This window comes from Penicillium citrinum, assembly GCF_028827155.1.
Source record: "Penicillium citrinum strain IBT 23319 chromosome Unknown utg000001l:1.0-4955037.0:1.0-4956770.0, whole genome shotgun sequence".
Classification (NCBI taxonomy): Eukaryota; Fungi; Ascomycota; class Eurotiomycetes; order Eurotiales; family Aspergillaceae; genus Penicillium; species Penicillium citrinum.
Genome location: NW_026622686.1, coordinates 834,281 through 855,630, shown reverse-complemented (window position 1 = coordinate 855,630; position 21,350 = coordinate 834,281). Strand labels below are relative to the sequence as shown.

The 21,350-nt window shown below is 47.4% G+C and overlaps 8 protein-coding genes across 8 annotated transcripts; 4 read left to right on the top strand and 4 right to left on the bottom strand.

Annotated features, from left to right (window-relative positions):
- Positions 1-410: 410 nt before the first annotated feature.
- argEF (bifunctional acetylglutamate kinase/N-acetyl-gamma-glutamyl-phosphate reductase) lies at positions 411-3,161 on the bottom strand (the record flags this gene model as incomplete). The annotated part of the gene is made up of 3 exons (XM_056639258.1): positions 411-466; positions 526-2,449; positions 2,553-3,161. The coding sequence occupies 3 exons, from the start codon at positions 3,159-3,161 to the stop codon at positions 411-413; spliced, it is 2,589 nt and encodes an 862-aa protein (XP_056505015.1).
- A 1,631-nt stretch (positions 3,162-4,792) lies between these two features.
- N7469_000337 (SNAP receptor SNC2) lies at positions 4,793-5,434 on the bottom strand (the record flags this gene model as incomplete). Its single annotated transcript, XM_056639257.1, has 3 exons — positions 4,793-4,812; positions 4,906-5,134; positions 5,324-5,434. 3 exons carry the CDS (start codon positions 5,432-5,434, stop codon positions 4,793-4,795), a joined length of 360 nt encoding a protein of 119 aa, XP_056505014.1.
- Positions 5,435-7,442: 2,008 nt separating this feature from the next.
- N7469_000336 (glycoside hydrolase family 76 protein) lies at positions 7,443-8,731 on the top strand (the record flags this gene model as incomplete). Its single annotated transcript, XM_056639256.1, has 2 exons — positions 7,443-8,108; positions 8,162-8,731. The coding sequence occupies 2 exons, from the start codon at positions 7,443-7,445 to the stop codon at positions 8,729-8,731; spliced, it is 1,236 nt and encodes a 411-aa protein (XP_056505013.1).
- Positions 8,732-9,260: 529 nt separating this feature from the next.
- Positions 9,261-9,793, bottom strand: N7469_000335 (uncharacterized protein; the record flags this gene model as incomplete). The annotated part of the gene is made up of 3 exons (XM_056639255.1): positions 9,261-9,388; positions 9,468-9,652; positions 9,756-9,793. The coding sequence occupies 3 exons, from the start codon at positions 9,791-9,793 to the stop codon at positions 9,261-9,263; spliced, it is 351 nt and encodes a 116-aa protein (XP_056505012.1).
- Positions 9,794-10,280: 487 nt separating this feature from the next.
- N7469_000334 (phosphatase PAP2 family protein) lies at positions 10,281-11,615 on the bottom strand (the record flags this gene model as incomplete). The annotated part of the gene is made up of 3 exons (XM_056639254.1): positions 10,281-10,899; positions 10,963-11,471; positions 11,550-11,615. 3 exons carry the CDS (start codon positions 11,613-11,615, stop codon positions 10,281-10,283), a joined length of 1,194 nt encoding a protein of 397 aa, XP_056505011.1.
- A 4,033-nt stretch (positions 11,616-15,648) lies between these two features.
- N7469_000333 (uncharacterized protein) lies at positions 15,649-16,073 on the top strand (the record flags this gene model as incomplete). The annotated part of the gene is made up of 2 exons (XM_056639253.1): positions 15,649-15,777; positions 15,810-16,073. 2 exons carry the CDS (start codon positions 15,649-15,651, stop codon positions 16,071-16,073), a joined length of 393 nt encoding a protein of 130 aa, XP_056505010.1.
- Positions 16,074-18,530: 2,457 nt separating this feature from the next.
- Positions 18,531-18,836, top strand: N7469_000332 (uncharacterized protein; the record flags this gene model as incomplete). Its single annotated transcript, XM_056639252.1, has 1 exon — positions 18,531-18,836. One exon carries the CDS (start codon positions 18,531-18,533, stop codon positions 18,834-18,836), a length of 306 nt encoding a protein of 101 aa, XP_056505009.1.
- Positions 18,837-19,026: 190 nt separating this feature from the next.
- On the top strand, positions 19,027-21,303 carry N7469_000331 (uncharacterized protein; the record flags this gene model as incomplete). The annotated part of the gene is made up of 4 exons (XM_056639251.1): positions 19,027-19,377; positions 19,448-20,641; positions 20,688-21,090; positions 21,176-21,303. The coding sequence occupies 4 exons, from the start codon at positions 19,027-19,029 to the stop codon at positions 21,301-21,303; spliced, it is 2,076 nt and encodes a 691-aa protein (XP_056505008.1).
- Positions 21,304-21,350: the final 47 nt, after the last annotated feature.

Below are 21,350 nucleotides of genomic sequence, written 5' to 3'. Positions count from 1 at the left end.
GAAATAGTAAAGATCAGGAAGAACAGAACTTGGAAGGGAAAAAAAAATAGAATGGAATCTAAGAAGCGGAACACCCAACAAAACTCTTTCAGACAAAAATCGATAAGAACAGCAAAGCCCAGTAAAGCTTGGATAAATCATGGTAGTAGATATAAAACAGCCCCAAAAAATCTCAACATCATCAACACGCCTGAATGCCCGTATGTCCATGGGAATACAACATCTAGGGATAACTGGAACATCAGGAAGAGCAAAATGAAAGAGCAGAAGAGATGTATATCTCCAAAGCTTGAGCGATAATCAATATAATCCGGGTCGGGGCCAATGATCATTCGCTCTAACAGCCCCCTGCCTTCCCAATTTTTTTCTCTCTCTTATTTCTTTTGGATCATTGCAGAGTAATCAACGGTTTACTCCAGGGGAATGCCCTCGTACTCGGAGTAGCCAAGGGCCAAGTTCATGTTCTCTGCGAAAAGTTAGTACATTACATTTTGAAAGGATCAATGAGACTCGGGAAATACTTACGCAGGCATTGAGTGGCGGCACCCTTGAGCAGGTTGTCGATGGTAGCGCAGACAACAACACGCTTACCGCTAGAGTGAACGGCAAAGCCACCGATCTCGACACCGTGACGACCAGCAATGTCCTTGACGAGAGGGGCCTCACCGGTGATCTTGACAAGCTTCTCACCGGCGTAGCGCTCCTGGTAGAGGTTACGGATATCACGAGAGGTCATCTCCTTCGCCAGAGGGATGCTGATAGTGTGGGAAATACCCTGGAACCAAACGGCGACGTGGGGGATGAAAGCGATGCTAGTGCCCAGTTGAGCGCTAATCTCACGCTCGTGAATGTGATCAGTCAGACTGTAAGGGATGAGGTTGTTGGTAAGGAACTGGACGTCGTTCTTGGGGCTGGGCTTGGTGCCGGCACCCGAGTAGCCGGAAACACCGAAGGTAGTGGGTTGACCACCCAAGAAGGGGACGAGAGGAGAGATACCGAGCTGAGCAGCGGTGGCGTAGCAGCCAGGGTTGGCAATACGAGTGGCACGAGCAATCTTAGAACGATCGACCAGCTCGGGCAAACCGTAGGTCCACTTGTCGTCAAATCGGTAGTCAGCGCTGAGGTCGACAATGACATTTCCCTTCTCAGAGCCTTGATCGACAGCATCAACGAAAGGCTTGCAGACACCGTTGGGGAGAGCCATGACCCAGCAGTCAATGTCACCGTTCTCGGACATCTTGCGGACGTCCTCGGGGCTGAGGTTCTCATAGATGATCTCGCGCTTGTTGTAGCCCTGGAGCTTCTTGCCAGCCAGCTCACGCGAAGAAACATGACGAAGATCCATGTTGGGGTGGGCGTTGAGCAAGTTGATCAGAGCCTGACCAGTATAGCCACGGGCACCGATGAGAGCAACCTTGGCAGGGGTAGCGTTGGAAGCGTTCTTCTCGCCCAGGGGTGGGTTGGGGTTGGTAGTGGCGTAGGTGCGCATTGCGTTGACGGCAACGGTAGGACGCACACGAGAGGCACGGAGGGCGTTAGAGGTGGAAGAGAAGGCACGCTTCTGCTCAGCAGAAGCACCGCTGACACCGTGACCCTTGGCGAAGCTGGTAGCGGCCTGGTGAGCACGGTGGAGGCGGGACTCGAGGTTGATGTCGCCGAACATCTGGCGACCGTTCTTGGTGAACTCCTGGACCAGCTGTTTGACTTCCTCGCCATTCTCAACACCGTACCAGAACAGAACCTGGCCGTCACGGCTCAGGCTACCATCGGCCTTGTCAAAGAACCAGGTCAGGTTCTCGTCATCCTCCTTGACAGTCCAGGCCAGCTTGGGGAAGTCCTTCTTGAGGCTCTGGAAGACATTATCGGCAACGTTGGTGAGCCAGCCGGACTTGGTAATAGTGAAAGTAGCTAGTTGGGCGATCAGGGAGCCCTGCTGGGGAGGAAGAACAACAGCGAGAGCCTCCATGGGATCATCGTAGTAGAGCTTGAAGTCATTCTCCTTCAGACCCTCGACATAGCGGTCAACCACAGCGCGCGCATCCAGACCCTCACGGTCACGGACCAGCACGTCCTTCAGCTTCTGAATATCCTCGATCTCGGAGAGGGAAGTCTTGACGTGGACCTTGTTACCCCGACGGATCAGGGTACCAGCACCGGAATCGGTGAACAATTCCTTCTGAAGATCGGCGGGGTGAATGATAGCGACACTGGAGGAGCGGGGCAGGTCGCTGAGCAGCTCCTTCATCTCCTTGATCTTGAGGCGAGTACCGTGGCGAACCCACCATTGAGTCATCAAGTGGTCGTACTCCTCGTCCAAGTTGATCGCAGAGATCTTCTCACCAGTATCACCGTTGAAGAGACCACCCTTCTCAGCCAAATAGACGATCTTCAAAGGCTGCAGAGCGCGAGCCAGCTCACCGGCCGCGACATCGGCGTTGACATTCAGAACCTGGCCATCGGGGGGTTTCGGCCATAGAAGTCAGAATGGGCAGGCAGCCAGCAGCGATAGCCGACTCAATGGGCTTCTTGTCGACACCATTGATCTTACCAACCAGGTTATACTTGGGCTTGTCGAGATAGCCGGCAGAGAATACGCCGGCGGTCAGAGGACGAGCACGGATACCCATTCGCTCCAGTTCCTCGACCAGCTTCATGTTCTCCTCCAGGAACAATTTGCGGGCCAACGAGAGGGTCTTACCATCAGTGACCCGAATACCGTCCTCGAATTGGGGCTCAACACCGGCATCCTCAAGCATCTTGTTGAGCTGGGGACCCGCACCGTGAACAACGATAGGGTACAGACCGACATGGTTCAGGAAAGCGAGTGCGGAAGACAAGGTCTGCAAGTGCTCTGTGATAATTGCACCACCGACCTTAATGACGGCGAATTGCTGGGAAGAGACGGAGGTAAAGTGGGAGAGATATTGCTGAACCTCCCGCTTAGAACCAATATTGCTAAGCAGTTGAACGACAGTGCTGCGAGTCGAACTCAGGTGAGCATCAGTAGCACGAGAATAACCACGGGCTTGCGAGCGAGCAGACTTCAGCTTAAGACCAGCTGTGAGACCAGCCCGGAGGGGAGTATAAGGTGCGGAGAAAGATCGGAGGGGCGTGGAGGAGGCTCTCCGCACAGCGGAGCGAAGGGACAGCATCTTCGACATGCGGCAGCTTCAATTGGGAACTTTGGGCGAAGTGACCGGGGCGAACTTGAGGGGAAAGTAATCCCCTTAGTGATTAATTTGTACAGAGAAAAAAGGGGCGGGATAAGAGGGGAGAGATAGAGGAGGGGAAGGAAAAGAAGAAGAGAAGAGAGAAGAGAGTGAACCATTCCGAGAGAGAGTGACTAACTCAGGCAGAATTTGGCAATTCTCCACCGCCCACCGCCTTCTCCTCAATCTTTTCTTTTTTTTCTTTTCGAGTGAATTTCCTTCACGAATGAGAATTGTTAGCCAGCCAATATTGATTTTTTGGTTAGAACATATTTATGCGCGTCTTTTCTACAAATTAGATCATTTCAATTACGACGCTCTTCTACAAATTGGGTTGATTCTCATGCACATCTCATCAATTTCCCCTCCCCCTTCATGGGCTACAGCGGTGTCGGCGCAAATCTCGCATCGATATAAGCGAACCAAAAAAAAAAAAATCAGATAGCCCATAATGACCCGATCAACCCACATTTAGCTGCAAAGTCTACCCGAGAAAAAGGTTGGAACTGATTCTTCAATATCGACTTAAGTCTAGTGCCAAGTTATCTGATCCTGTCGGCGACTGTGACTCGTGCGTGGCGTGGCTCGACTATCCACTTCCTCCACTCGGTCTGAGCTTTTCGTCCATTCAGATGATTATATGACTACGAGGACCCTACCCGGGGAGAGTCAACCGGGAGTCAACCAGGCGTCAGCCGAGTTACTGGGTCTGCTCGTACGAGATGAGCGGATTGTGTGCCAAGAGGAAGCGGGTCGCGGACTTTGTAACCTGTTCAGTCTCGGATCAGATATGATGTCCAAGTGTCAGGCGTACGTAGTACATGTGTAGGAGAGGTGTTGGAGTAGCAGTGGGACTAGCGGAGTCCGACAGACATTGGGATACGTAAATTGGAGGTGTAGAACGTACTACTAGCTACGGAGTTTGCCAGTAACGTACCATTTATGTGGTTGAGTAGCCATATCTCTGATGTTCCCAGGGCTATACTTGAGCTTAATGGTGAGTATGTTTACTACTGATTGTGTTTGTGTCTGAGATGGCTTACACTGATACAATAAGTACTTCTGTGCTATGTCCTGGTAATGTGCTCCATGCTGTCTACGCGAAACTGCACCACCAGAGAGAGTATCAGTGGAGACTCAGACTGCACTCTTCAGGCATTCAGGCATTAAGACACTACTGCAGCTGGCCAGTAATAAATAGCAATCGCATAATATGACAAACTAACGAGTATCATATACATTCCCCGGACGAGGGGGCAGGGCTTCATCCCATGCAGAAAAAATAATAACCCTAAACATCGGACGTCGCTCGTCTCGTCGGCACGGGAGGATGGTAAGGAATTTGGTCATTTCAACAAGCATAGCGCAATACAGCTGACAAAGGAAAAAGAAAACAACAAGCACAAGCACAAAAGCAGGAGGTATTAACGGTTAACGGCTGGAAAACGCGACACGGCCATGATTCCTCGACAAGTAAAAACCCGGTAAAAAGTTCAATTCATTTCCCCATGTTCCCAATTGAAAAAAGCACAACGCGCGTGGCTGCGTGAGATTGATTCGAGTGTCGAGTCGGTGGTTCACGTCTAGTGCTTGACAACCGCGACTAAATAAGAAAGTGATCATGTTAGCGGGAGATCCAACAACTAATCCAAATTCGCAAATCTTAAATTTGCAAACCTCCGGGGGTGTTACATACCCGGCACAATGATGACAACCAATAAGACAATCACGCAAATGACCAGGCATACGCGCATCTTCATGTCCTTCCACCACATCTGCTTGCGCACGCGGTTGGCGCCACGACGGAACCCCTGGGCTGATACGGCCAAGTTGTCCGTCTTATCTTGGAGGGAATCGAGGCGCTCACCACGCTGGGAGACCTTGTTGATATTCTCGCGCATGACGCCGACAGTGTCATCGATTTGCTATTGATTGGGTTAGTCTGACTGTTGTTGCCGCTGCCGCTGGACCGAACCCATTGTTTGGGTAGCAAGTATTCCGCAAACAAAGCCTGCGCGCTGTATACCGCGGTCTACATTTCGCACGCCGGCTTGTTTCACGGAAACATCATTTCACATCTTCGATCGGGGGTTTTTTTTTTTAGGAAGACTAACCGCTTGCAATGCGGCCGTTCGCTGATTGCCATTTTGGGAGCCACCTGCGGTTGCTGTCGCGCCTTGCCCGCCGGCAGGGATATAAGGATCGTAGGGCTGCTCGGAAGCCATTTTTTTGATTTGGGAGATGGATCTATAAGGAGTAGAGAAAGGGTTAGATATGTTTGGCGAAGGGAGGCTAGGCTTCCTCGATTTCGGATAATCAGGGTGGCTCGGATCTGGATGGGGAGGGAGTGGACTGACCAGGGGGAATGGAATATGTGTGGCGGGAAGAGAAGGATCGAAAGGACGGGGTTTTGAGATGACTGTGGCTTTCGAAGGGGGATATTTGAGAGAAGAACGTGGGAATGAAGTCGTGAATTGAATGGAAGATGGTCGATCTGAAGCTGACTGCCTCCACGGCGGGTTTCGCCCAGCGTCACGTGAGTGTGGCGCTGTCTCAAAGACCCTTTGGATGCCACAATTAGGTACATGACATTACATTATGGAGAATTAATTGGATTTATGATTGGAACAATCCAGAGAGTACAGTACTTGCTTAGATTTATTGAAATGGCCACTTTTTTTATAAAGTGGCTGTGGCAATCCAGTCACTGCACTTTAGTACACTGCAGTGTATGAGGCCAAACAACGCAACGTGGCAGTATACAACAACCCATAGATGCGATATCCAGTATTAGTATGCAATACTTCTAGACAGATCACTTTATATCAGGAAAAGAACATAATTACACTAAATAAACCCATCTAATGACTCTATTCTACCATTTAACCTTCCATAATATACCCTACATACACTGCTGTATCTCATTAAATCATAACTGTTTTGGTTGCTCGAGGAACCACTTCTTAATTTAGCAACACGCCCCGATTGTGCCGAGTTCAACTTTGAACTTCCCACCGCGCTTCCGACTATCAACCACTTGACTACGGAGTACACAACTTAATAAAAAAACCAAGCTCATTCCGCACAAGATACCTTTTCTATACTTAAATCCCCAGATCAGTGATCTCATTCGATTGTCGACCCAACTTTCGCACTCCCTGCTGTCTCGGGGTGTCTCCACCCCCTACACCATCGCTGCACTTTAACGCCAACAGGCAGGAGATCTGTCGATCTTAGTGCTCCGGATCTGTCGATTTATGTACTTACAGAGTCCTCGTTTGATCCTTCGAGAACCCTACGACACAGCCTCCTAAGTACTGCCTGATGGAGGCGGCTCTCTTGTCGGCACTGTCTCCGGACACAACCCAGGGGACGATGTGATGATATCTACCCGGTGATTTACCATCTTTACAGAGTACTAATGTAGAATACATCGACGACATCCGACTATTGCTTCAAGTCATTGTTATTACTCAAAACTCAAAACTAATCGAAAAAGAACACCCATCCGATTTTAGGTAGATTCGATAATGTTGCTACGTTCAGCCCTGTGCTGTCTAACGGCGATGATTTTAGATATCCATCACAAGCTACCGACTCGCTTTAGCCCCAATGTGACTTAACTCCATCTCTGAACCCTGGCCCCCATTCACCCTCCTGCACTCTGTAGGGCGAGTTCGCTCGCTGTTGGAGTAAACCTGTTTCATCTTTCGTCGATCCCCATTTCCTCGCATCTATATTGGGCTTTGCATATTCCTTCCATAGGTAGTGCCTGTGGTGATTCGCTCACACGTGTTCGGGTACTTTTTATATGCGGACTGCTCTACGGGACTGGGCTTGTTCTGCGGGATTAGACCAGTTCCTTCTGAACGGTTTCTTCGATCGTTCATATTATAATAACTGTAAATAGATTCCATACTCGCCTTTTACTTTTCTCAATCGTCCTCTTTTACCTCCCTTCTCTGTTCCACCTTGCTATACTCTCAAAATTCGTCAATTATCTTCAGAGTACTGAACAGCTATCCGCGTTTATTTCGTCTTTGCAATGAGGCGATTATGGTGGACAGCACTACTTCTCTCTCCACTGGCATCACAGGTGGCATTTACTATAGAGCTTGATCTATCATCTGAAGGTTTGCATCTGCTACTCACCACACCACCCAGTACAGATTCATTTAACCAGGTACATGACCAGACTCCATAAAATCAGCCGCTAAACATGTCGCAAAAGGCATGCTAAGCTACTACACTGGTTACCGTCCCGGAGACGTACCAGGCAACATCCCAGATCCATATTATTGGTGGGAATGCGGTGCAATGTTCGGTGCAATGGTCGAATATTACTATTACACCGGCGACGACCAATGGAACGACTGGACAACACAAGCTCTCCTCCATCAAACCGGTGACGACAACAATTACATGCCCGTAAATCAAACCCGTGCGATGGGAAACGACGATCAGATTTTCTGGGCCTTTGCCGTTATGTCTGCCGCCGAAACAAAATATCCCGATCCACCCTCCGACCAGCCGCAATGGCTTCAACTCGCGGAGAATGTATTTAATTCACAGGTCGCTCGGTGGGACACGTCGACTTGTGGCGGCGGATTGCACTGGCAGGCATTTTCGTATTTGGGGGGATATAATTTGAAAAATTCGATTTCGAATGGGGGACTTTTCAATGTTGCTTCTCGATTGGCATTATATACGCGGAACGAGACGTATTCTGAGTGGGCGAATAAAATTTGGGATTGGTCGGAGGATATCGGGCTTATTCGATCGAATTATTTCATTTATGATAATACGGATTCGAAGGATAATTGCAGTACTTTTGATCAGACGCAGCATGCTTACCTCCCTGGCGTTTACTTACATGGAGCTGCCAATATGTACTCTTTAGTAAGTCAATGGCACGACGAGATCGTCGAGTCTTGCTAATCACACTATACCAGACAAATCAATCACGGATATGGGAGAAACGAGTCCGAGGTATCATCAATGCTCTGGATTATTTCTTCGAAAATAAAAACCATAATGTCATGTCTCAGCCTTGCGAGGTAGCAGAGTGCAACCTCAACGAACAATCCTTCAAAGCATATCTCGCCCGATTCATGGGTGCAACAGTCCCACTGGCTCCGTTCACAGAGCAATCTATAATGACGAAGATTAACGCCTCTGCAATTGCAGCAGCGAAACAGTGTTCCGGTGGATCAGATAATAAATGTGGACTACGATGGACAGAAGGGGACCAATATGATGGGAGGACGGGCATTGGAGAGCAAATGTCTGCACTGGAGGTGATTCAGAGTACGCTTTCCAGACCGAAGAAAAAGCCTGTTTCTAATGGGAATGGGGGTACTAGTAAAGGGAATTCACCTGATGGTGGTGGATCGAATACGAAGGATACAAATGTGAAAACGAGGGATCTGACTAAAGGAGATAAAGCCGGTGCAGGGATTTTGACGGCTTTGTTTGCTTTGGTGCCGATTGGGGCGTTGATTTTCTTGAGTGAGATGATTTAACTTTTAGCTTTGATGTTGTTTTATATATTTTGGGGTTATTGGAGTTATGTGGAAAATGGTGGTTGCTTGGGCTTATAGTTAAATTTGTGAATATGCTTCAAGACCACTATCATGTGATACATTATGGCGCCTGCCTTGGTCAAACTAAGTACCATGGCTACCAATGAATAAGTTATTACGTCTAGAGTACTAGTCTAGGCGTAAATTACTGATTCATTAACCGGTACATTGTTAGTATTAGTACTTACTAAGAATGATTCTGAAATCCAGCACGTAGCCAGTAGGTATCAAAGGAAGATCCATGCAATCGTAAAAAATATAATACACACAGGCCAAATCCAAAGGCCACACGATAGCACTAGCATATAATACATAGTCCACAACATACCAAACTCCTGAGCAATCTACCATGAAATCCCACTCGAACGAGGCCATCACAGCACGAGCTATCGAGTATTCATTCTAGTAGACCACCCAGTCCAGTTGATTCATTTGAATTTCGTCCATCCCACAATATACGAAAGCAAGCTCATTTCTCTCCAAGCATTTCCTTCCGCATTTCCTCCCGTTGTACCTTAGCCTGCTCCTTAGCCTGCGAACGCTGCGCATCTTCGGCCGCACGTCGTCGATCCTGCTCTTCCTGCGCCGCATACCAAACTGCAACAATCAGCACAGATGTTCCAGCAAGTGGCCATCCCAACCACGCTCCAGGTACAACCGGTAAAGGTGAACTCACTCGACTTATCCGACTTAGACCATTCCTTCAATTTAGTCACGTAATCATCGAATTCCTGCTCACGTCGACTCCCCTGTTCTGCGGCGCGCTTTTGGAGATCTGGATTATATCTTTTTCGAAGTTCTTCGTCTGTTGGTCGGATGTATTCGACGAAGGCTGGACCTCCGATTGAGATGAGGATTCCTCTGCGCGTCTGTCAGTTTGTTTCTTTTTGCTTGACTGGATGAATTGAGGTATTGCGAGCTGCGAGGAGCGTTGTAAATTGTGAAGTGATGAGTGTTAATTTACCCTGCGATAACTTTGAACCAGAGTCCTGCACGAGACATTTTGTTGGGGGGTGAGAGAGTCAGGGTTCGTTTGGGGTGCAGTTGGAGTTGGAGTTGGACATCATCGCGATCAGCGCGGCTCTGATTTGCTGGAATGTGGGCGGTGAGTATAGCGGTGAGACTACATGGTCTACATCTACATAAGCCGACAGACACCAAAGAGACGATGTAGTTATGATGCTTGAGATTCTGCTTTAGTCAAGAATTAATCTCACGCGAAAGTGCATATTGGTGCGAACATTTGTCTATGGGATATGTACGAATACTATACTATGTAGAAGTATGTACGATTAATGTGGATAGTTCCAAGTCTCCGAGGGAGAACCGAACTCCACAATGGACCAATTCTCGAATAGGAGGAGATCGAGATGATCGACCTTGATCGACCTTCCCCAGATTATATTGGGGGCCATTGCAAAAGCACCATCTATAAAAAGCATATACCATGCTGTATATGTATATGTAGACACGGAAAAAAATAATGAAATCACCGCTCTAAATCATAGGTAGAGACTGCCCTATATCGGGGCGACTCTGCCTCCCTCCAATCCTCCTGTTTCCCAATATTAGGAGTTGGCTTTGCGATTCTCAGAATCCAGCAAATGCAATATTCAATCGGTAACAAGAGGAGTAGGACCCTATTACCGAAGAAACATACTGTCACCGAGACCATGGCCAAGACTGCGTCGAGCCAGTAGTGATTTGCGGTCGCGACAATAACGCTGAGGACGAGGATGGAGTATAGGAATGCGAGTGCTGTGTAAATAATTTGCGAAATGGGTGATTTTCGGACTCGCTTTCCGCGGAGTCGATGGAGGGTACCGGAGTGGTAAAGGAATGTGCAGCTGATGCAGAACGCGTAGGTGAAATGGAGACTTGGCATTGCGGCGAATTGATTGACGGATTTGCTGTTTACCCAGACACTTTCGGCGTGTTCTTGTCGGACTGTGTCGAAAAAACCGTATGATTCGGGGAGGAGGCGAGGGGGCATGCAGGGGTAGACGCAGAAGGTTGCGAAAGCGAGAAAGTTTCCTAGGGTCATGGTACGTCGGGCGATGGCGAATGTTTCGGCGTCGGGTGCTTCGTGATAGAACCAGGAGAGGAATCTGTGATATCACATTAATATTTATGGATATTTCCTGAAGGTCGTGGGGGAGGGATCGACTTACAGCACTGTGCCTGGGATATGAACGAGGGAGTAAATACGGTTGAAGAAGGTCATCATCGCCGGGGCATTGTCGACGAAAAATCGTTGATAGTCCGACTCCAGTATAGGGAACATCCATCGGAAGATAGAGTCGTGTTCGAACCAGAGAATATCTTCGCCGTGTTGTTGGGCAACTTGGACAACTTCGATTTGAGCGGGTAGTAGCCATTGCGAGATGGCCTTGGTGACGGAGTAAAAGAGATAATTAACGGCCCAATAGAACATTTCGATAAGAAAGGGATATTTCCACAGGATCCTGCTGTGAAGGTGATGTGCCCATCGTGAAGAGTCTGGGGTTTCAATGGGAATTCCACAAAATTTCTCTGGTTTTTGCGGACAAGGGGGTGATTGATCGCGGCCATTATTAGGATTAAAGTACTCGTCGTTCGATTTCTGTGTATTGCCGCCGAATATACTGTAGTTTTTGCGTCGATTGAGTATTAATGAGCCAAGCATGATGCTCACGACGACCTATTTGGGGTCAAGGATTAGCTTCAGCTTTCTATCTTCTCCGTATACTAGGTAAAGATATCGTATGGGCAAACTTACTATTGGCTCGAGCCATGAGTGCGACGCAAACTGTGGCTTACCCAGTTCAGGTGTACTGGACGACATGAAGAAGTAATAATAAAACAAAAAAAAAAAATAGAATGAAAGAAAGGAAGGAGAAAAACAAGAATGAAAGACCGGAAAAATCGACGGTCTTGCGAGGGGGAGATTAATGCTTAGGAATTAAGAAAAGGTGGGCTTCAGCCAAGCAAATAACAGACTCAAATGATCGACACCAAGGCTAAATGCCACCAACGAAGACAATACTGGACGTAATTTAGTCTAGGCGCACCACTGTACCTCATACAGAAACAGAGAAAGTATGGCCTTAAGATCGAAAGGGAAAAAACCTGCGCTGTCAAGAAGGGAGAGTACGCGTCTAGGGCATCAGGAAAAATTTCATTGGCTCGCACTCGCATCTATTTCAGGGTGGAAATCGGAGTTAGGAGTCCGGCTCTTGAATCGTATGGAGTCGCAGCAGGAGAATTCTTCGAAGCAGGTTTAGCGCGGAAGGGAGAGCGGGGAGTTCATTCTCCAATCTCGCTGCTGTAAGTGTACTAAAAGCATCATTGAATGATTCAGGCATAGAAATTTCGTCCAATCGCAATCCGGCACGAATACGTATACGATCCAACTAATGTCGTCGTACTAGTGGAAGTGGAAGTGGGCGGAACCTCCGAATGTGTACATAGTACAGTTACTAGTTCAGTCATGTACTTTAGATGGTCCAATGGATTTCAATTTTGTGTTAAGACACCCCGTACTCGTATTTCAGATGATCATCGATCAATATAAGGCTGGAATTAAATCTTAGATAAGCGGGTCTATCCTTGCGCTTTCAAGGGGTGTGATAGTACATTGATACAACCCCATGATGGAGTTTTGATTATTATTTTGTGGTTGTCATTGCTATTCTCTCAAGGAAATTTCTTTTCTGTCAAGTCCTGTTTCTCAACCTACATAGTATGATCCATGGATAGTGTCTCTATCATGTACATACACCGTACAAGACATGGCTCCGAAGTACATCTTGGCATAAGCCGGAGTTTCATGCGGACACTAGCCGGGTCCGAATCTGCATTACTGGGATGATCGTGAATAAGGGGCTGTGCCCTAGGATACATAAGTGGAATCGGCCAGACCGAGGAGACTGAAAACCAGAACTTGATTAAAATTCTTGATTATTGATCTTCGCAAACTTGAAATCGGAAGTTGGTCGCGCCGAGAAATAGGGTTTTCTAGAGTCGGCCCCAAATGTGTCAATCGTGAGACAACGTGGTGGAGTTGTGTCTCTGCAGAGTACGGAGGATCGGAAGCGGAGGAATCGGATACGGAGGATAGGATTCCCGGTTTGTATATTCTCGGGGTTCGGTTTAATATCCGTCCATATACGGAGTAAGCCCTGTCTTGTTCCTTGGTGGATCGATTAATCGAAGATCTGCATTTTTTTCTTCTTCATAAATGGTTTTGTGAGCTCATTTAGTCGAGTATAAATTGTGCAAAATGGGCACGCGATCAGTCACGCGACAGTGGCATTCCTGAACTGTCTACTTAAATATGAGTTTTATTAGTAGGAAATGTAATTAAGGAGAATGTTACTCTTTTCGCTAGTGTTAATTTAAATAGTTAAGTATCTTCGATTGAATCACTTGTGAGACATGTGGAAACAAGAGCCTATCACACAATCTGACATACATACTATGTAATATTTCGTTCGGTCCACGATCCCGACTATTGAACAAGGCTAGTTCATGCAGTGCGAAACCCAACATTGAGATAGACTTCTTCAAAGTTCACCGAGCTACAATTATGCTTCCGCCAGTTGCCGGTACCTAACACTAAGCTCAACCCACCCCAAATACACGTGGGTTTTGAATGGTAGCCAAGATTATGATCCTCTGTGCTCCATCTGCTATCAGAAACTAAGTCTCCACTTCGGAGTCGGAGTCGGTCGTGTCGAGACCGAACCGACCGTGAGTGAAGATGAACGATTGAAGCAGGTGAAAGTGAAAAGATTAACAAGAACAAAAGATGAAGACGAAAAAAATCTTGGCACTTGGCACTTGCGGGTGTTTTGTGTAAGATGTGGCAGTGTCTCTATACTAGGTGGCAGTCTCGTGGCTAAGTACATGTCTAGGGCAGCGAAGAAACTAAGCAAACACCGAATTTAGAACATTTTGGATATGGTCACACACTCCTCGAGGAGTACGCCGTACAGGCCTCCAAATTGAATACTCATACGCCAATGCTTCATGTAGACTTCACCGCCCATAGTATTACCATACAATACAACTATGAGGCTCTTTTCCGCAATATCACACTATCTACACTTGAACACAGACATCGGCAGAAGCCATTCATCCCTATCCAGTCTGGACTTTGGATCACAATTATTTGAAGGTTATCTGATTCGGCTTATTAGTACATTTGACCATCCTCATAATGGCTGGTGAGTACCGAGAACGCTCTCGCACTGTTTACAACGTCAAGACTGTTTCCTTTGACTAGAGTGAGCACCAGGGGAACGGGTGGCGTATTTTATCTTAAGGTGATCGCATAACAAATCTCGCCTTGGCTGCAAGCTATGTAAGGCGAGGCGGGGCAAGGAACGTATTCTCTATACTTGCACGACATTGAATATCAAGGAATCCATTCTGAGATCTACTGGCACAACAGCAACCCTGGAGGGTTCGACATGATTTACAGACTCTAAGAATGGTACATGGTAATTACTACTAGCAATTACCATGTATCGTCAAAAAGCGTGGGCTTCGTTTCGCCAAGCTATTATAGAAATGACCCTAAAGGAGACCAATATATCTGATAAATAACAAAACATACAAAATACTGAACCCAAATCAAGTATTCCCATTCTATATGTTTCTCGCGTTTATCGGAGATCGCCATCGACATCGTCGACCGCTTGTTCATTCTGACATGTAAAATCGCCCTCGTGACTTTGAAAAGGCCGAGAACGTCAGCTGCAGTGCGAGACCGATGAGAATAATTGTCTTCCCGAGAGATGAATGGCTCGTGCTTGAAATTATGCCAACGTCTACACATTGAACAATGAAGGAGAGGAAATCGCCAGTAACGAATTCTTTTTTGTCACCCAAGATGATTGAATGAGGGACAACGACTCTTCAACGAAGGCGACAAGCGACAATGACTCGACCGAAAAGCATATAGATCAAAGCTGCTATCAAAGCTAGGGCAACCAGAACACAGAGTATTTGAGCAATAAGAGGTATATCCTTGGGATATACCTCAAGCGATGTATCCTGCAGTTTCCACTTGGTCGTATCAGCGACGAGTTCCAAACTGACAGAACTTCGAGGACTCAAGGATCAATCGTAAAATAATGGGAGTGAAATGCCATGTTCAATCACGAATTGAAGTAAATATAAGAGCTATGGCTGTAAGTGAGAACGCCACTGCAAAGACAAACGCTGCCCGCAGTGAAGGGGTGTATTCGTAGATATTGTAAGTCATGTCGAACCATGTTGTGTCAATAGATCTCCAAACCTTGAAACGACATCCTGGAAAGCCATAATTATATAACGCATTTCCCCCAGTCAATTTTTAAAATTGTATAAAGGACCGGGCCTCCTTGACCACTTCACGGAGATGTTCTGAGAGCTAAACGTTGCTGCTACGAGGCTTGGGATGTTACACTCATATTCGAACTTGCTAAATGGATAGAGAAATAGCCAAGAATACTCTAAATTACCTACATTCTGATGTGCGAGCTTCTACTTCATAATCCATTGGCCGAAACCGAACATTCGAATTCAGGTTCTGGTTCAGATCCTTATTTTGATCCACTCATGTCGACAATCAACTTGAACGCATTTTGAAGATATTTACATATGCTGCGAGAATCAATTAGATATTTATTTTTAATTACAGTCTGGTAGGCATTGATTTTTCTTTCTTGACGATTGTTTTAATTTATTATTCAAGCTTACAATAGACAAGACAATAGTAGATCTGTAATTAGTGCATGCTCATACAAATTCAAGGCCAAATTTACCAGACTATAAAAACTTTTTGACGTGCTTCGTCTGAATATCATTAGCTAGAACGCTTTCTGCATCCAATGCCGATAGTATTAGGGTCAATTAAGCGGTGGTCCTCCCTCTCATCCTTCTCAAAAATAGGCTACTACGACTACACACCCTCTGTGGCCGCAGCTGTGATCCTTTGTATACTCTTCGGCAGTGTCACAGTATACCACATTTGGCTACTAATCAAACATAGAACGTTGTTCTTCATAGTATTTGTGTTTGGTTGCCTTTGTCTGTATCCCCTCTCTCAAATAAGCAAACCAGACTCATGCTAATCTTCATCGTCATCATAGTCGAAGTCGTCGGTTACGGAGCTCGAGCGGTTAGCGCAGACCAGAATCCGGACTACATTGTCCTCCCATTTCTCATCCAGAACCTTTTGATTTTACTTGCTCCTAGCCTGTTCTCTGCATCAATTTACATGCTCCTCGGCCGGATTATTCGCGTCACCGATTGAGACTCCCGATCTTTCATTCGCGGTCGATTTCTAACAACCATTTTTGTTTGCGGGGACTTTGTATCATTTCTCGTCCAAGTTGAGGTACAAATCCATTTCTACGTCTCCACTCTTTTTGGATGACAGTGGCTGACAGATACAGGCGGTGGAATGCTATCCGGTGCCAAAACCGCCGGTCAGCTTTCCTTAGGGAAGAAAGTCATCATAACGGGCTTAGTGGTCCAGGTCATATTGTTCGGATTATTTTTGATTGTTGCGTGTGTCTTTCACAAATGGATGAATGCTCGCCCTACCTCATCTTCATCGGATCCTCAGCTGGCATGGAGACAGTATCTGAAGATTCTCTATATTGCTAGTGGGTTGGTGTTGGTCCGATGCTTGTATCGTGTTATCGAATATGCCAGCTCATCCGAGGCATTCAAGGGTAACGAAATATATGGACATGTGTTTGATGCGATGTTGACGTTGGTTATAGTGGTGATATATGTCGTCTATTATCCCAGTCGCTTGTTATAGGCATCTAAGAGGGAGGAGTCACTTATAAATCATTTGTATGCTAATGTATAGATGGAGTGTTCGATAGATATAGAGTACAAGCGGAGCTTCAAGGAGTTTTAGGAGAAGACGAAAAGTATTCGTCAACTACGAACAGATAGTATTCTTTTGGTACCTGAAAGCGCATATACCATTTGGAAGTGGTATATGCGTTCTTAAATACAAATGGACCCAAGACAAGTAAGAATCTTCTTTTTTCAATCTCTCTGGGGGACAGCCTTGTAAGGTTTCAAGTTAATCTCAGTAATTCATCCATCTACACTTAGATCCATTAATGCCCATTTTGTAATCTAGGTGGATTATGAATTTGTGCCCACAAATCAGGTGTTTATGCTCCAAAATCTGTCCAGATACTCGTTCAGTGTTCATTTTCGTGTCAATGGATCAAATAAAGCGGATTTCGTTTCAAAAATTCCCCATTTTGATGTCAAAGTTGGGACTCTTGAATGGTTATAAATATTGCATCCATGCACATGGATGGATCTATCGATTCGGCGAATTGAAATTGAGTTTTCGTAGCCCAATGTTCACTAAATGGTGTTTAAGATCAGGAAATTCAGGTCAAATTGGTTCTGCCGATGTCTAATAAGAATCAAAGACGAAGGAAATGAAAATATGCACAGATAACAAGAAAAGATGAGAAGATGAGAATTTCTTGGCATTCGGGTATATTAGGTAATATGTGGCTGTGTTTTTGTTTTAGTGGCTGTGGGCAAACCTCCTTGTGGCTGAGTACATGTCTGAGGCGACGATGAAACTGACTAAACGCTGAATTATTACCAGTTGAATGAATACAAAGTTATGAAAATAGAATACTTTTCAGGCTAGCATTAAGGATGTTGATTATTTCTCCGCGACATGGCGATGTAGTTGATGTCTATGTACCACCGTACATCCCCCACGCACAAGTACTCCGTAGTTAATAATTAACTATACAACAGACTAACTAACTACATTGTATACTTTTAGACAAACTATGTAGACAGTAATGAGAAATATGAACTCTGGCTGAATATATTAAATTTCCCTTACTTCCTAGAGGTAACTTTTTCTTGGGAATGTAATTTCCCACTGTTCTACTCTGAGATGATCCGCTTGCAATTTCTTCTCTCCAGTGGACCCTCTTGGTCTGGCAGGGTCCAACTTGGAATTGTATTGAGCCATGGTTAGACTGAGTGGGGAGTTTCAACGGTATGTACTCGGCAGCCTGGACAACTGAATGAATAGATCTGCCTCCTTGAAGCTATGCTATGCGATACTCCTTGATTCAAGTTTGAGGCAGGGCAACTTCCTTGGAGTATCAAACATTATAATACTCTGGACGATTAGCCAATCTCATCCTGCAGCCCCTGATCGTCAGGCACAGTGCGAGCCCGATGAAGAACACACGATGAGTATGAATGGATTGGTCTAACAGCAATAGAAGAGTATGTACATCTATTAGCATCAAGTCTTATATTAATTCAGTATCAGAATATTAGATGTACCCATGGTATAGTGAACTATACATAGTTAGTACATAAATAAATGCATGGATGGATGTAGATAAAAGAATGGAGGAAGTGGGTCAATTTTAATGAAGAAGTCACCTGCCCGACGCCCCTCAAATTCCACTCCCCGCGAATCTTTGGAAACTTCAACTTGTTCTCTTGTGAGTTACTTCAGTTTTCATGGCGGACTGATTGTTTTCCACGTGGGACAAGTCTCGTGCGCATACCACTCATCTCACATACTGTCTGTAGTACATACTGACCACTGCAGTCATTCGGCCTCCTTGCTTGCGCACCAATCCCATTCGCAAACCCTCCCGTCCCCAATTTCCAACTTCGTCCCTTTTTTGACATCGCACTCCTCTTCTCAACGTGAGCGCTTGCTCTCTTCCCCTCTCGGCGAGCCAGCGCCATGGCATACCCTCCATCATCTCAGCGCCCGCCGCCTATGAGGCAATACGCGCCTTCTCCCGCCTCGGCCCCTGCGCCCTACGGTCAAGATGATATGTACGGCGCCGGCGACTATGCGCCTGATTATGGACCCGAGGACCCCGGTTATGGCTACCAGGCTGGTCCTCCGGCTCCTTATAGCTCATCGCAAGCACCGCGCTCGATGCGCCCACCAGGTCCGCCAGGTCCTGGCCGACCTCCAAATGGACGTGGTTATCCTGGCGATAGACCTCCCCCGCAGAAGCGCAGAGGACCACCACGTAAGTGATTTGTGCGAGACGCTTGAAGAAACCAAAATGGCTAACAGAGAATCAAGCGAACGGTCGTCCCCCGCCTGGTTTCGACAACCCTTTCCCCGCCGTCGGTCCCAGAGACCCGAGAGACCCAAAGAGACCCCAGAGACCCTAGAGATAGACGGGGCCCCCCCTCCTCGCGGCTTGGAAAAGGGTATGGCTGCGATGGATATCAATGGACGACCTCCTCCTCGTCCTCATACTTCGAATTCGCGTCGTCCTCCAGATATGCGCCAACCACCGCCTCGAGGAATGCCCCCAGTTCGTGGTAGAGGAGGTTATCCCCCGGGCCCTGGACGTCCGCGACCAGATCGCGCGGATCGCGCATTCACCGATCCAAACGGACCGATGCCAGGCCCTCCGCGAAGTAACACCATGCCTCTTGGACAGCCACCAGTCATTTACCCACCTCATTCAGCCTACCCCGAGCCCGATTACCCAGGTAGCCCAATGGGTGAGATGATGCCTCCTCGGCCTAGTACTGCGGGTGGCACGCGACCCCCTCGCAGTCGCCCAGTGAACGATATTGACCCGGGACTTATGATCCCCCCCGGACCCTGTGAACCGTGTCTCTTACGCACCTAAGGACTTTCTGGAGAGCTACTTTGACGGCGCGCCTCATGACGATGAACCGGACATGCCTAACTTCGACGCCATGCCAGCTAATACCATGGGACCAATAGACGAGATGGGACTGGATACGCCAAAACCCAAACCGACGGTGCAGACTCCCACATCCCCTGCATCTGGGGGAGGTCAATATGCAGCATTTTCCCCAGACTCCGGACCCGGAACCCCGCGTTCTCGATCTCATCCTAATCTCCGAGGTGATGGCCCTAACCAGTTTGAAAATGCCGGTTTCCAATTTGACATTCCACAAGAGACGCCGCCAGTACCTGGAATGCACCAGCCGGACGGCTCAGGATATGGATACGAGCAGATGAGTCCATATTCTGCCCACAGTCAATCACCCTATTCCAACCAACCGCCTTATCAACCTGAGCCCGCACCGGCGCCAAATGCAGAGCAGAACCCGGATGCGCTACCGCATCACCCAATGCCAGTGCCATTCCGACCGGGTCATGATCAAGCGGCAAAACCAGCCCCTGTCCGTCAATATAACAACCCAACTCCAGCTTCGGCACCGGCGCCGGCGCCAGCACCCGCCCAGGCTACCCCGCGACCCATGCCTCCTGATGGAATGGGAGCAGGGCCCGCGCCAGTCACGCAGGAGGAATTGCAGTCATTGCAAGCGAAGGCCCGTTCCAACCCCAGTGACCAGGCGACACAGCTCTTGCTGGCAAAGAAGCTTGTTGAGGCTGCCGTAGTCCTTGTGGAGAATAATAGCCGATTGGACACGAAGACCAAGATCAAGACTAAAGAGAAGTATATCGCAGACGCGCATAAATCTGTCAAGAAGCTTGTCTCTGCTGGCTACTCGGAAGCCCAGTTCTTCATGGCAGACTGCTACGGCGAGGGTTTGCTCGGTCTAGAAGTCGATCCCAAGGAAGCTTTTTCTTTATATCAATCTGCTGCGAAGCAAGGACATGCCCAGTCTGCCTATCGTGTCGCGGTCTGCTGTGAAATCGGCCAAGAAGAAGGCGGCGGCACAAAACGCGACCCACTCAAGGCTGTCCAGTGGTATAAACGAGCTGCGGCTCTAGGTGATACACCCGCAATGTATAAGATGGGCATGATTAATTTGAAGGGTCTACTCGGACAACCACGCAGTCCCCGCGAAGGAATCTCCTGGTTAAAACGAGCAGCCGAACGCGCCGACGCAGAGAACCCCCCACGCTCTCCACGAACTTGCTCTGATGTATCAGAACGCCGGTAGCAACGATGTTATTATTCGTGATGAACAATATGCCAGTCAACTCTTCCACCAAGCCGCAGAATTAGGCTATAAGTATTCGCAATTCCGTCTTGGAACAGCATATGAGTATGGCTTGATGGGATGTCCAGTTGATAACCGCACGAGTATTATTTGGTATACCCGTGCCGCAGCACAGGGAGAGCACCAAAGTGAATTAGCTTTGAGTGGTTGGTACTTGACTGGATCGGAAGGAATTTTACAACAAAATGACACAGAGGCGTACCTATGGGCACGTAAGGCCGCAACAGCCGGTCTTGCCAAGGCTGAATATGCGATGGGATATTTCACGGAAGTGGGAATTGGAGCTTCGGCTAATTTGGAAGATGCTAAGCGATGGTATTGGCGTGCAGCAGGTGAGTTTGCTTTACCTTTACCTTCCATTTACCTTTGCCTTCTACCTAGGATAGTGTTAGGGGTAGATTGGCTAATTTCTCGCAGCTCAAGGATTTCCCAAGGCGAGGGAGCGTCTTGAAGATTTGAAGAAAGGTGGACAACGGATGCAGAAGACTCGTCTTTCTCGCTCGGCTGTTAATAAACAGAGTGATGGAGATTGTGTTGTTATGTGATCGTTCTTTTGTCCACTTCGATCTGATCTGATCCTGATTCCCCCGAC